This window comes from Ambystoma mexicanum, chromosome 6p (genome assembly GCF_040938575.1).
Source record: "Ambystoma mexicanum isolate Mex_15411 chromosome 6p, UKY_AmexF1_1, whole genome shotgun sequence".
Lineage (NCBI taxonomy): Eukaryota > Metazoa > Chordata > Amphibia > Caudata > Ambystomatidae > Ambystoma > Ambystoma mexicanum.
This window is the reverse complement of record NC_090935.1, coordinates 227,874,350-227,890,592: the sequence shown is the minus strand read 5'-3', so window position 1 is coordinate 227,890,592 and position 16,243 is coordinate 227,874,350. Positions and strand designations below refer to the sequence as shown.

Genomic DNA, 16,243 nt, shown 5'->3' with positions numbered 1-16,243 from the left:
CCCCCCACCCCTCCACATCCTCTCTTGTGGGCCTAAGGACCCTGCTGTCCAGCTTTTTCTGCCTCAGTCGGCCCTTTCCTACTAGGAAACCATCTTGCTCCTTCCTACCATGCCCCAGATACTCCTATCCCTTGGTAATGTGTCTCACGGGGTGTGTTGAAATACACGTCTCTCTCCTGCAATGTATTGTTTGTGCTCGGAAGATGCTACTCTGCACTCCCGGACCCCTGTGTTTTTGATGCATTGTGTTCTTTGGTGTACTGTGTGCGCCTGGTTGTTGCTTTGCGCCTGCCGCCTGCCCTCAGCCACCCGCCATTCACCTGTCTTATCTGAATGCAACATGACTTTGAATGTCAGTTTCCGCCTTCTCCCCCTCTGCATCTGCACATTTCACATATCTACTATAAATAGATAATTGTAAGGGAAAGGGACTGAGTAGTGCATTTACGCATGGCCCCTATAAAATACATGGGCCCTCATCACGAGTTGGCTGTATTCCTGGCTGTAATACCGCCGACTGTAATAGTCCTAGCACCGACCGGCCCAGTGGTATTACCACCGGATCACTGGTTCGGCCTTAACGGTAAATCCCCATTCCTGATTGGGTCCATTGGATCCAATGGGGAATTTTTGGTGATAATACTGCGGGCTAATACAGCCGGCTGTAATACCGCCGAAAACAGGGATTTTCACCTTCTGGAGGTAAAACAGCCGGTTTAGCGCCCAACTCGTGATTGGGCCAGCCCTTAAATGTGGCGGTAATACCGTTACCACCCTATTTAAGGGCTACAGCCCAACTTGTGATGAGGCCCATGGTGGCTTTGTGATTTAAGCTTCCTGCACATTTCAGAAATTGGGTGTCAATAAAGGCACATTCCTTGTGCTTATTTTCAGATACCTATTTCTTTGGGAATTTTCTCCCACCGTATTTAATGTACTCAGAACAGCAGATATACTTGCATTTGGGGTTTCCACATTTAAGACTTTTGTTCTTGAAGATTGACAGCAAGCTCCCTTTGACTCATGATATGATAGGTTATTTATAACGCACTTAATACCCAGGGGTTTCTAAGCGCGGACCCAGGGATCGAACCTGTGCTGCTCTGTGCCGTCTTGCTTCCAAGGTGAGCATGTTGCCCTTGAGCTATCCTCCCCATTCCATTCAGGACTATGTTGAGTTCCCAGCCAAGTTGATGCAAAGGGGGTCTCCTGTAGCTACGATAGTCAGCTCAGGAACTTTCTTCTTTTTTCCTTGAATTCGGGCAAATTCTTCCGACATGTTCTGTACCCTCACCCATGAGATACTCAAGAAAACAAATACGAAAGATTCAGGGCATATTTGTTCAGTGTGTATTTGTCCTTAAAAAGCTTTAACCGGTACAAAAAACATAGTTATTCAGGATTCTAGAGACAATCGACTAAAGAAAACAGAAAGACAACGATCTTCAAGGACAATTTACAAGACGTGTCTTGCTATATTTGCCCCTTATTCACGAGGAAGTGTGCCTGATTAATAGACATGCCTGCTTTGTATGAAGACACCTCTCAGATATAGGGCAATACCCATAAAAGTCATTTACAAGAAGCAGCCCTGACATAACTTTTATTAGGGGAAATATACAAAAAGTGAGAAACTGGGAAACACATATAGTCCTGTTGTGTATGATGAAGGCTCGTTTTGATCAAATTAAAACCAGAAACTTTACAATTGTGATATTTTATATATTTTATATTTGCTATTGTTTAATTTAGTGGGATTGGTTAATACATGGAATATCTCCTGTTGTTTTCAGTAGACACTACCAATATTTCATACAGATAAAATGGCGGCCGTGCATACCTGAGATTCCTGCTAATGTTGTCCTTTATTGCCAGCTGAACCAGGGTCAGCCGTTGCCATTTTTTTTTGGGCTGGCGTGTATTCTTGGGATACTAGCTTTGCGTCAATGGAAGCCTTCTGTTAATGGACCCTTACATCTTTGCCTTTCTCTAAATATGTCCCACTTGCCATTTGGCCACTGTTTCGGGTATCATTTTTATGGAAACTGACATCTTTAATTCTATTCACCAAGTCGTCTGTAAAGGCATCCCGTCGTTTACCATATGCACAAAGGTCCTTGTTACCAGTTTGACACGAATTCCAGAGGAAACACTGCCAAAGCCGTTGAGTAGCGGAATGGCGCTGTTAATCTCCATTATGGAGCCCCGTAGCACTCTGTTGGGTTTTGAGCATTTACTGCAGGTGGTAATTCCGTCTGCAATATATCCTCCATTTTCCATGAGAAGATACCTCCTGCCAAGCGCAGGTAGTATCTCATAAAAGGTACCACCAATGTGTAATGGTCAGTAAAAGTGACAATACTTCAGTTTTACTGCACCCCTTGACTTGTAGTGAAGATCAAAGTCTTGCATAGAGTAGACCCGGGGCTGCTTGAAGCATCTCAGAGTAAGGCCATTTGTCTTTCCGCTTAATGTCCACGTTCGGCCACTTGTGGCGACAGTGTTCTATGCAAATACCAAAACATAACGTAACCAAAGATTTGGAGATACCTGGACATTGTTTCAGATGCTCGTGTGCAATGGAATTCACGGATGTTTCCTAAGAAGCTAATTAGAGAATATCCAGAGTCTCTGATTTGGACCTGCCACTTGTACCATATTCAGGAAGGAATGCAGTAAACCAAGTCTGGAGGTTCCTGGAGCATCTTTGAGGTATTCCTTTGTATAGGTATTTTCCAAGGAGATGCCCAAATGCATCTTAAAGAGGCTCACGGTCATCTCCAGATTCGGCTCAGTGGCTCTTAGAAATACTGCAGGGAGCATAATATTTTCTCAAGCGTAAATGCCTGTCAATATAGTATAAGGTGAGCAGGGAAAATGTTGGATTCTAACCAGGACTTTCTAATCCGCTTTCAAGAAAATCTTCCTAATAAGAATTACACTGCAATAGACGTTCATGTCTTCATGGGCATTGGAAGCAATTACTATTATTATTTTTATTATTATTATTATTGAGTGCAGACCTAGCTTCAAGAAGCTAGAGAGTGCTTTACAGAGGTGTACAGCAATACAGGTGCATAACAGAGTGCTTTTTAGAGGTACCAACAGAACAAATATACAGCGGGGGTAGGATACAGAGGGGCACAAAGCAGGGCTACAGCTATACAGGGTGGAGGGGGGAGAGGGTTTTTAAACACACATGTTTTCAGGTCTCAAGTTGTGCTCTTGTAGCTAATGCACCACCTCTGTTTTGCCCCACTTAAAGTAATATCACCTTTCCTCCCCCAGGTTATAATTGAAGACATCGGAAATAAAACAGTCTACGAGTTCCCAGTCTCTCGCTGGTTTGCGATAGATGAAGATGATGGCAAAATTCAAAGAGATATCCTGGTGGGCGGAAGCGAGGCCACCGGTAAGAGCGCTACAGTGTATGACACTCGTGATGGCTCATGCTGTTATGCTGCCCAACGCACATCTCAGAACTGGGATAGGCATCAGACCCCAACATCTGAAACAACGTATTTTGTTCCTAAATACTATCATATATGGCTGCACTTGGTTGATTGCAAGATCTACAGGTTGTCACATTTGGGTAAAAATAATACACATTTTACAATGCAATCTTTTATATGATTACCATAAGTACACAGGCAGATCTCGGCTAATTTAAAGAAACTCCCAACTGTTCCTGTGCTGGACTAAGAGAGATTCCATGTGCTGTAATGCTTGTAATCATGGCAGCATTGAGTGATAGATAGTCTAATATGGGTACCACCCACCTTTTTATGTTGACCGGCAACCTATATCGAACGGGAAAGAAATATACTCAAAAAACACAAAAGGATACAGGCTACCGCTATCTTTCCCAAGTATTTAAATACTTTAAACTATGTTCGATCAACAATGGTTAAACAATCCCCTGCCACCAACAAGAAATGTGGTAAAAAAAAGTATATTTCATCAACATTAATAAAAACATTACATATTATACACAAAAGACATATCATGTTGCACACACAACATTATTGGGTGCAACCCCTTGTCGACTTCCATGTAGGCCCCATGAGAGGTGTTGTTCAATAATTCATTCAGTACAGAAGAATGGCTTGTTATGAGAGCGACCTAATCACAAAAATCAGCAACTGACTCTATATATATATATATCGAACAAAAGGAGGAAATAGCGAACCGCACTCTCGCGGGCCAGGCATTAGTGACAGACCCCAAGATCCCGGACAAAACACGAAAAAACACTGTGTTGAAAATACGGATGCTTTTAATGTTTTTAAAAAGAAAAAAGTATTGTACAAAACGATATGCAGTACAAAAGCAGCAACATAAAGACAGACAGAGTCAGGACACCGTGGTGCACAACCTGCAGACAACGCATTTCGCGCTACACTGAGCGCTTGATCATGTGAGGGGAGAAAGAATGGGCTGGTAAAAATACACATGGTAAAACAAGTCCTATTGCTCTGTCAGTCAATACAGTGGGCCAGAACTATGGATGCAGAGACAGGCGGCCATGATGGAAAGGGGTAGAGTACATGGAGAGATATTACTAGAATAGTGAAAGCGCTGAAACACACCCCCATTAGCTTTAGAAATGAGGGATAAAGCCGCAAACTGAGTGCAGAGTGCACTTAAAAATCTGCGAATGTGTTACAGTGCAGCAAAAAATTATAATAAAGCAACATTTATATCAAGTTGGAATCAACAGCCCCAACACGCTACCCTATGTACAAATAAATATATACAGTCATGGAGAAGGGCAAATATACAGCCAAATATAGCAAAGACTTCAAGATTGCAATATGCATACACATAGTAAAAAACAATACCCCATAATGGCAATCAATTGGTAAAAGGATAACAATCACACAATATTAAAACCATACAAAAAATAATAGTAATACGCCAATTAATCAACTTTAAAGGCCAGCCTGGGCTGCTAAAACAATCAGTGGTCACTGCTATTATAGTAAGTAAGGGCATATATTATGTGTAATACAAAGTGCAAGTGCAGGTAATGTTCCAAAATAAAGTGCATAAGTAGCAGCAAGACAACAATGTGTCTATCGAACCTCATAATGGCGAAGCCGTACTACAGTGCAAGTGCATGAGCATCAGGAACATTCCTAATAATCAAGTGCCATAATTGGCAATAAAGGTAGACACATAACAGTAAAAGCCCAGGCTGACATAGCATTAAATAAATCGAATGCTGGAACGAGCAGGACCAACTACCGAAAGGCAGAGAACAAAAACCCAATAAGCAGAAACCACAGAAGTAAAAGGACCGCCATTAAAACCCAACGTATGAACAAGAATTGTATCCGTACCACTCCCCATACATTGCAAAATACACATCTAAATCAAAAATAGAAAAAATAGATAAAAGGATGAAAGATAAAAAATATATAATCATCCCAGAGCTAAGGAAACTACACAGGAACATATTGTAGAAGTCCAAGTGGACAAGCAAAACAAGAAACGAAAAAACGACAGAGAATGAACACAAGATCAAAGTAGCAAAAAAAGCCTAAGAAAGTGTACAGCTCCTCGTCTACATTGTGACTCTTTGGATGCTTGGTATCGAAATCCAGAATAAATCTGGTTTTGAGTTGTCTCAATTTCAAGACACGGTCGCCACCCCTGGGGTGAGCAGGCACATGTGCCACAGCAAAGAAAGTTAACAGTTTCAAATCATTGTCATGTTCTAGTTTGAAGTGTTTGGCCATTGGGTACGCCGGATAAGAGTTCTTGATAGCTCTAAGATGTTGTAAAATTCTCAGTTTCAGTTTACATGTCGTACTCCCAACGTACCTTCTCATGCAAGGGCATGAGAGAACATACACGACAAAGGTGGTGTCACAATTGATAGAGAATTTTTATCTTCTGCGGAATTTTCGTGACTGGGTGTACAAATGATTTCTGTACAGTGGCGTGTGCGCAAGCTTTGCACTTCATGCATTTTATGAATCCCATGCAAGAAGCTGGAGCCAGGTAGTAGAAGACAGATTTTTGCCACCTGGGGATAATATATATCTTTATCGGGGTATATAGGTCGACACATTGTGTTTCGGCCCCTCAAAAGAGATATGTCTGTCCTAGGCATTCTCATATGATGATCCACAGGGCCTTCATCGGGACAAATAAAAAATGGTGGCAGAGTTTTTGTTCTGCTGTTATTTTTCTGTACCGATTGCATTATTAAACAACATCTCAGTTGAGCGCCTAGATATAGATACAAGGATTTGTATTACTCTTCTGTAGTATATGAGGTTTGGCAAGTGAACCGAGTGACAGTTCTAGTAGAAACATGTATCAGAAGTAGCTTCTGCTCCTTTGTTGAGCAGTGCTGTGGTATAAGACATGGTCACCTATGTTTACTAACCTCACAGTGGTGCACAGTCTTTTTTAGAATAATACATTGGGGTCTCCATGAGAGTCGAAAAGGGGTTGCCCCAAATGATGTTGTGTGTGCAACATGATATGTCTTCTGTGTGTAATATGTAATGTTTTTTTAATTAATGTTGATGAAATATGAAACTGTTTTTACAGATTTCAGGTTGCTGGCAGTGGATTGTTTAACCATTGTGAATCAAACATAGTTTCAAAGTATTTAAATACACGGAAAAGGGAGGAGTAGCCTGTATCCTTTTATGTTTTTTGAGCATTCAGTAATGTCAATGACTATTTTATGTAAGGCAGATTCGTTCTAATAAGGCAACATGTTTTGAGAGAGAGAGAGAGAGAGAGAGAGAGAGAGAGAGAGAGAGTGTGTGTGTGTGGGCGCGCACGCACATGCGCTCGTTCCAGTAGATATGAAAGGCTGTTTACTTTATTTTGTGCCGTGTTTACATCAGTAGCTATGGAACAGGGAAGTTGTGACTGAGCTTTATTATATCTGAGTCCTGACTGCATTGTGACTGTGCCTGCCAGTACATTGATGACATGAGTTCACAATGATGGTCTCTTCACAAGACTTGCCACAAGCTATTAAGGCTGCCTAGAAAAAGTAATGGCGGATTTTCATTGCCAGAATTGTTTTGTAGGTATAACGGAATGTTGTCTGTGAGGGAAAGCATGCCTCCGATTTTTAGATTTTAGACAAAGATGCTGGTAGTTGTGTCACTGAAGGTCAGATTTGCTAATCAGATCCCACTGTCACAATGCTGAATACTTTAGTGAAAACATGTAACTCCACTGGTCCTGATTATCCTTACACCGCTCACCAGTCACCTTGTAGTTTGGCAACATGGCAGTTACAGAGTGACATGTGCATACCTGCAAACAGCCTGATTGAACCCAAAGTTTCAACAGCCTGGGATTGCCTTTAACCATGGGCAGCCATCGCCCACATTCTAAAACTATTACTCTCAGGACCTGGTGGAAGATTAAATTCTAAATATAAGCCATGACTAGTTTTGACATGATGGCCTCAGGGAAGGTCCAATTGTATTGGCCAAAGGTTTTTAGTGTCATTGTATTGTCAGCTTGGTTGTTAGTAAATCATTTATTGACAGGGACTTACGTACAGCTGTCTGAGACTGGGACTGGGCTTCACCCCCAAACTCTCCATTTGGTCCCAGCCGAGGAAAACCGCCTTTGACCTCTCTGGGAAGGTTTGTCACCTTCAAAGACGAATTAATTCTGCAGGGAGAATTAGATGCAGGGAAGACAGGAGGCGGGGGCAGAGTTGGAGTAGCCAGGAGAGGAGAACCTGTCCAGAGACGTGTACCCCCATCTTGTAATCTCTCAGGGCTCACGCTCTCCCTATGCCCCATCTCACTTTCTGCAGACAAAGAACTATGGGACTGGCATCACCAGGCAAAAGACTGTGAACATAGCAGCAAGGATTGTACCCTTACAGAAGGCTTGAAGGGGGCCAATCCACTGTGGCAGATTGACTATTTAAGGGGTTGAGACCACCCAATCAGTTGACTCATTTCTGACCTACAGAAGAAACCCTGCACATGTAACTTTATTGGGGTACCGTGTGCCCCAAAGCCCTCTTCTATAAAATTGAAGATAAATGCTCCAGGAAGGGAGATGGGCCCTTCGCTTAGCCATCCCAAAGGAACATTTGGTGTGATAGTCTGTCTTGCAAAAGCTGACTGCAAGGTGAGATCACTGGTACCCAGGAACAGGTCATTGAAGGTGAGAGCTCCAGAAGTGCTCTCTAGCAAATATCCTGGGAAGTTCAGAACAAGGACTCACCTTGCCCTTGGAGATTCTGGATGGGGTCCGTCAGGAACGAGAAATCAAGAACCACATCTGGGCATTGTTTGCCTACTTTATTCCATTTTCAAGCTCGCTTGACTGCTTCGAGTCACTTTTTGAGCTTTTGCAAGCATCCAGAGCTGCCATTGATCCTCATCCTTTTTCAATCTAATTTCGACCCATCAAGCTGCAGAATTGACCATCGCCTGCCAGTGCTCCTGCCATTTTCAAGCCAATCTTCACTGGAGACCGCAATGTATTGTTGGACCTTTGCAAGCCGACATGACCTTTCAAGACACAGATTCAACCATTACCTGCCTGTGCCTCACCCAATTCACGTCAATCACCGCTACAGGACTGAATTGCATCACTGGGCCCTCTGGAGCTGACTTGACTTGACTGTCTTGACGCACTCGATCTTTTGGGAACAACTGTCTTGAATATGTTCTGTGCTGACTCGACCCATTCTAAAGCACCTAGAAGCCTGTCTAAGTGCTGTCTAACACCAGCCTAAAAGGTATTTGAAGCTGTTCTATCCCCCTGGCCTGCCTTATATGGCCTTACTGACAAAACCCCCACTCCTCACTTTTTTAAAGACTTCTTCACTGAACTCGGCTTTGCTGCTGAAAATATTGCCTGTTAACCCCTGTCCTCAGACCAGAAGCCACTTTTATTTATGTATTTATTTATTTATATAGCGCAGCTAGCCCTGGGGCATCTGGGCCCTTGTACTTAAGAATATGGTTACAGTTAGGTATACACTCTTGGGGAACATGAAATTGGTTACATCCAGTTACATTCAGACTTAGATCAAAGTAGAATGCATGGGACATATGTTACATTCAGTTACTTTTCGCATAGTCATCATCTTGTACCTAGTTACCGCTAGGTACAAGATTGCTTAAGGATTCGGTTACATCCAGTTACATTTAGCATAGTCATAGTTAGGTACATACTTTCAAAGTAATCTTGATTCGATACATAGGAACTTGGTTGCCTCCTGCTAGAGTCATTACAAAGTCTGCATATTCTGTGTCTTCTCTTACAGGGGAGGGCTATACGTGTTTTGAATAGTTGTGTGTTTTTTTAGTTTAATTAAAGACTCCTATTTTCTATAGAACCTTGGTTGGACATTATTTTATTTGGTACTGCTGTTTGAAAGCTTCTTTGCTAGCTCACATCCATCTTGAAGAGTATAGCCTGCCCTCTGCCCAAGCTACCTTAAAGAGGCGAAGGAGGTGTACCTGTCTAGCTGTGCCTGTTTCACCTTTATGCTTGAGATCTTCGCTAGTTTAGTAGTAGTGGAGTTGAGAAGGAATTCTATCCACCACTTATCACTATAGTCATTTCATCGCAGTATGAAAGAGGGCAGTAGCTATACATGCCTACATTAATTCCGCTGTACGTTTAGGAACGTAGCCGATATTTCCACTAATCCTTAGGCACTGTCCTGCAGCCATTGGGGAACTGATTTCTAAAAGCCACTTCTATTATATAGAGATGACTCCATATTAAAGGGTGTAGCACAGCACATGTACTGTTTGTACAAGTGGGAAGCAGGAAGGTGAAAGGGTGATGTAAGAAGCAAGTGGTGGGAATGTGTTTCCAGGTTGGGGTCAGGGGCTAAGATTAAGCTAAAGACCAAACCGAGTTGTACAGCACTTGAATATGTTGTGGGGCATGTATGTGGCATGAGTTGCCAACATTCTAGACTGCAAAGGGAGCTCAAATGTGCGATGCACTTGGATTATCTGTAGTGAGGGATTTTGCTGGCCACGCCCAAGCATCGCACCTTCCACAGAGGGTTCTGGTACCCCACACAGACCCCACCATGAGAGAGATGATGGCAGCAGGTAGACAGTGAGCCTCAGCAGATTCCAAAAATGCTGATATATAATGCTTATATGTAGGAATCTGAACCAAGCCTGAATGTATTTCCTCTGGACTAGAGGATGCAGCAGGGACCAGGAGGCAACAAGGACATGCTGATGTAAAGGACGGGTCCACATGTCTTGCCAGTGGAGGTATGGGTGGGCTAAAGCAAGTGAACAGTAGGGAAAGAGTAGCTTGCTGTGAGTAACAGAAGTATAGAGAAAGCTGATTCACCAGAGCCAGAGAAAAGTCAATCTTCTTCTTAGAACCCAAAGAGGCACTAAATAAAGAAAAAAAGTCAATCTTATTCATAGAAACCAAAGAGGTGCTAGATAACCATAAATCTAAAACTTAGTCACCAAAACCATGGAAATTCTAGATACTGAGAATGTACATCTTATCCATAGAAACCAAAGAGGTACTAGATACAGATAAATGTAAACTATAGTCACCAAAACCACAGAAATGCTATATAATGAGAATGTACATCTTATTCATAGAGACCGAAGAGGTACTAGACAAAGATAAATGTAAACTGTAGTCACCAAAACCACTGAAATGCTAGTTAAAGAGAATGTACATCTTATTCATAGAAGCCAAAGAGGTGCTAGATAACCATAAATCTAAAACTTAGTCACCAGAACCATGGAAATGCTAGATAATGAGAATGTACATCTTATTTAGAGGTACTAGATAAAGATAAATGTAAACTGTAGTCACCAAAACCACTGAAATGCTAGATAGAGAGAATGTACATCTTATTCATAGAAACCAAAGAGGTGCTAGACAAAGATAAATGTAAAACATAGTCGTCAAAAACACGGAAATGCTAGATAAAGAGAATGTATGTCTTATTCATAGAAACCAAAGAGGTGATAAAGAACAATAAACAAAAATGTAAAACATAGTCACCAAAACCAGTGAAATGCTAAATAAAGAGAATGTACATCATTTTCATAGAAACCAAAGAGGTGATAAAGAAGAAATAAGCTAAATGTAAAACTTGTTCATAGAAATAAATGAAATATTGGATAAATAAATGTAACAATGCTGGTACCAAAAGTCATTTTGAATTAGGAATAAAAAAAGAAAATTAAGATCCCTCGGATTAAGGGTAGAAGATAAGCAAAGAGGAATGTTGTCATCCCATATTGGAATGGGCAGATGTTATTGTGTGTTGTGTTTCATGGGAGGATTGCATCCTTGATCCAGGATTGTGCATGTCTGCCTCGGGGGCAGAGCATTCGACATAAGTGGTGGCATTGCGTCAGGCAGTTCAGAAACAGCTGGCCGTTCCCGTGTAGTGGGAGAATCTGGAGTGAGTGTCATGGACTGGGTGATGCAATAGCTCAGGCCGTGCACCTGGACACCACGGTCTCCTGTTAACCTGGACACCACGGTCTCCTGTTACACCAAGCAGGCTGCTTAGCTGAGCACAGCCCAATCTCAAGATGGGAGGGGCATTACCCAGGAGTTTTTTTATGTATTTTCTTACTGGGCTATTAACTGGGCCCGTCAATAGGCATTTGTAAATTTCGTAAGGTATGCCGCGATTGTACCCCATGGTTTTCTCCTTTGCCTGCATTCGTCCCTTGCTGACTATCTTTTCTGAATTTGACCTGCAATATCACTCCTGTGGCGACGATACTCAAATATGTGTTTGATTAAAACAACCTTCGGAAGTAGTTGACAGAGTATTGGCCTGCACAAGTAAGATACAGGACTGTTTTTTGATTAATGAGCTTCAGTTAAATCTGTAAAAAACAGATTATGGTGCTTCTACCCAAGAAACAAGTAGTTAATATTCATCGTCAAGGCCGCTTGTCCAGCACTCTTGGTGTTCCAACCGCTTTCACGGCTGAATAAGGCTAATCTGATCTGTCATCTGCAGTGAAACCGTTAAAGGTGTCTATAATTGTCTTAAACTTTTGAAGCCTCTTTTGCCTCTTATTTATGAAAGCGATCAACCAGTTGTTATGGGGGCTCTTGTCAGTGGCAAACTTGAGGCCGCTCAGAGTGCGGCCATAAGGCTTCTTTTTTTCTTTTTTTCTCTACCTAGGGATTGTTCTATTTCACAGTTTCAGAGGAGTCTTCATTGGTTACCGGTGCAGCAAAGGATTCTTTTTAAAACACTGGTTTTCAAGTGCCTAAATGACCTTGCTCCTCGCTATCTGTCATCAAAAATCGTAACGTATCAGCCAAAACATCTTCTACGTTCAATGAGCAAAAACATTCTGGTGGTTCCCCTGTCTCCATTTGTTTATGGGGGGCAAATGTTTCTCTGATGCAGATCCATGTGCTTGGGATCTGCATCCACGCGACTTCCGCACAATTGATTCCTTGTCACAGTTCTGAAAGCAATCGAAAACCTTTCTCTTTCAATAAATACAATGGTTATGCCATTTAACTTGTTTGTGTTGATTCAACACCTGCGCCCAGATGCGGCTTCTGCCCGGTTCCTTGTGAAGATACGCAATATAAATTTACAAATGTATCCAAGGGCGTTAAGAAGTACCTTACTTTGTCCATAGTTATCACCGAGTCCCCCTCAAACAATTTCTTTTTAGTCGGACATGGATTACAGATCAATTCACCCACATCCAAATCACTAGCCCCCAGAATAGCGTCAGCATATTGCTAACAATTAGTTAACGGTGGGTAAGATATTCGGATCATTGCATTTGCTAGGACCGCTTATAATGTACCAAACGATGAATCCAATAACTGTTGATATAGGGCCCGAATTTTCCAATCCACTATGCATTGCAGCGAAATGAAGCCCAGCTCAAAAGAAAGAGCAGCTACCGGTAAGCAGTTAGGAAGGCAAAGAGCCTTCTTCCGGATCCCTGATTCAATTTTATCCCAATCTATTGTTCTTACAGATTGGCCAATCTCCATACTACATAATAAGGCCGGAGCAACTTTCATTGTAAACAAATCGATCAGCGGTGTGATGGAGAACCTACAGTATTTCCTGTAAATTATTTTTATTTGGCGGCTATACGGGCAGTCATTTTACCTTGGTTAGTGTAATCTTCTATACAAAAGCCCAGATGAATAATACTGAATACTGGGTCCAGTATCTGTGTACCCACTTTCCACTTGAAACCCATCGGTCCTCATGCAATATTTAGTCAAACAAATGATATTTGTCTTTTTCCCGTTAATAGATAATTCATTTAGTTGGGAATACCTCCACACAGCATCTGTCCCAGGAGGTTACTTCATCCCTCTCCTGCCATCACTCTCACAGATCTTCCAGCTGTGGGCCCACGAGACGCCTTGACCACTGAGCTGTCTCCATTGTGCCAGATCCGCTCCGGCTGCACCTCGCGCTGCACGGGATACTGATGAGCCTGGCACCATGATAAGACTTCCTTTTGTCAGGAAGGGGGTAATTCAATCGAGTGTTGTGCAAGAGATTGAATGAAACGGGCATCAGTATATTAGTGCCCTTTGTGTTTCTTCTGTGATGGGACTGGACCATTTCCAGGTGAAGCCTGAACACGCGCTGCTCCTTCATTTCCACAATGCTTCAAAATGGCGACTATGACTCGGCGTCTGAGCGTGTTTCCGAAAATAAGTGAATCATGAAATGAGTGTGTGTGGGTGGGAAGTATGAAATGACAGCAGCTGAACGGGATTCATGCTCGTGCTCAGGTCTACATTCATTGAGATGCATAATTCATTTCAGAAACACTGCAGTCCGAGGCCATTGCAGAAGTGAGCTGCCAAGATTAATATTGTTGAAGGCTGGAGGGGACGCTGGCATGGCAATAGTCCTAGATTGTGCCAATAGAGCCTGTCCTGAAAGGATCAGGGCCCTCCGGAAGTAGAACCCCTGTCACATTCAGTTACAAACGTATGTGAATCAAATTTCCTGGGTGGGAGGAGGGCCTGTCCCCTTGGCGAGCCCTTCTCCTGGGGCGCTGTTGTGATGTGCTTTGCCTCATGGATGGATGCATGTGGGTTTGGAATATGCCAGAGTGAATGATGGGATGTTAGAAGGTGTAAATGTGAATGTGAGAATGTTGTGTACCTGGCGTTCCAACACTGGCAGTTGGAAGGATGTAACCCAGGTGGTGGGAGCCAGTGGGTTCCTGTCATGTATCTCAATCGACTTTTGCAACATCTTAATAAAGGAACTTGAATGGACTTGCCTGTAGAGTCATGGATCGTTCCTTTACTACACTGGCAACAAGGTGGTCTTTCCTTTGGACAAGGGCATGGACTCAAGTGTGCTGGAAAGAAATAAAAATAACCAAATGAGCTGCGGGTGAAGCAGCCAGCTAAGGACCCACACCCCCCACCCTCCAAGGAAGCTCCCGCCACATGGTGTGGCCTGCAAGGGACACTGCATGGAAAGGAATAGCATGAAGTTGCCCCCAGGGACACCTAGAGTACAGAAATAGGCAAAGGGCTGTTGAATAAAGAAGGACTGGAAAGACCACCGCACAGGGAGGCCTGCAAGATAAGGTGGGTCTAAGGGCAGTGTGCTGTAGCAGTTGGGACTGGCCACGTAGTTTGAGTGGAGCACCCAGGGATGGCTGCAAATGAAAGTGACGCAGTACGGATACGGACAGAACTGGAGTAACCATGGGATGTTATAGGGTGCTCTTGCGGCAAACCCAGGAAGGACCACAGGACAAAGTACATAATAAGATACACATTCATTACTGACCTTGCTCGAGATGGGTGTGTGCCATTCCAGCATGCTATGTCAACGCAGTGCCCTGGAAGCTGATGAGGGTGCGATCAACTCAGCAGTTAAGGGGAGTGTCGGGCAAGGCATTGTGCTGGAATCTGCCTTGAGCGGGGCTATGGAGCCAGTGGAAAAATGAGAGGGACGCAAAAGTAAGGAGAATCAGAGCAATGGGTTCCGTTGGTGGGAGCCAATGAGCAAGCAGGAGCTCTGACTCTGATCAGCAGTCCAATGGAAAGATGACGTTGATGCACATTTAGAAAAAAGGACTTTACAATGGCCTCACGCTGCCGCGCGTGTAACCATGGAGACCAGTGCAAACAATGGAACGTGCTTCCAGGAAAGGAATAAAAGGGCTCTGGCCCTGGTCATGAATCTTCCATAGGGGGCTACATTGTGGTATGAGCGCTGAGGACTGTATAGGGGTAAGATTGGATTTCTCCTGTGGACTGCACACAGCGATTTAGTGAATTGTCCTAAGAAGACACTGACGGGTTGAAAAGAAATGTCTAGCTAATAGGTGCATTTTTGGGGGAGAATTGCCGTAGTTGCTTCCAACAGTGAGGTCTTTTGTTATCCTCTCAAGAACTGTAGGAAGGATGTACAAAATGGGTGCTGCCCCCGCAGCGAGAACATTGAATGTGGTGGGATAGGATGTGAGGTTGAATGTGGTATGAGAGCTGCACAGTGTTTATTGTTAGATAATGATCCTTTATGCAGTTATTGTAGGCTTACATTGACCATGCAAAAAGGGCCTTTGGGTCACAATATTTAGAATTTAGAAATGTATTTTATAGAGTACTTGAAAGGAGTTGTGGGAGGGATGTGAAATTGCCTAGTTGGTGACATGGTCCTTTCACAGGGTTTCCCTTGGGAGTTGAAAATGTAATGGAACGGTACTGTGAGTACGAATGCATTCGCTCATTCATATTCGCCACTTGTATAGCGCCTCCCACTATCAGTATGCAGAATATCTATTACCGCTGTATCTCAAGGGATGCGGATGAGTTGTGGAATGGAGGGTTGTGTGGAGTGGAGTGAATGCCCTTTATTGGAATCGTATGGGGTGGAGTTAATATATGGAGTGTAGTTGAGTGGTCCTCACGGTATGTGTGCCAGAGATGTGGGATTGAGTGTTAGGGCCTCATTAGGACCCTGGCGGAGAGGGTATTACGCCAGCGTAGTGCATGGCGTACCTCTCCGCCATACTACGAGTTCCCGTAGCGCCATGGAGGTTTTCTCCGCCTGGTTTTACCAGCCGGAGAAAACCATGGCGCTACGGGACCTCGTTGTTAATTACGCCACCGTATTTTACGGTGGCGTAATTAACTCCTTCCCCACTCCCATTATACCCTATGGGGCAAAAATGGGAATGGGGAAGGGCAGAATGGGGATTGGGGATTTACCGCTCCGCCGAGGTCGGAATGGGGCGGTAAATCCGCC

At 43.3% G+C, this 16,243-nt stretch overlaps 1 protein-coding gene across 2 annotated transcripts in view; it reads left to right on the top strand.

Annotated features, from left to right (window-relative positions):
• The window catches only part of LOXHD1 (lipoxygenase homology PLAT domains 1), a 1,234,736-nt gene that overhangs the window by 652,675 nt on the left and 565,818 nt on the right, over positions 1-16,243 (top strand). For both annotated transcript variants that reach the window (XM_069626921.1, XM_069626920.1), the window contains one exon: positions 3,289-3,412. In XM_069626921.1, coding sequence (XP_069483022.1) covers positions 3,289-3,412 — 124 coding nt within the window. The remainder of the gene's footprint in view (positions 1-3,288; positions 3,413-16,243) is intronic.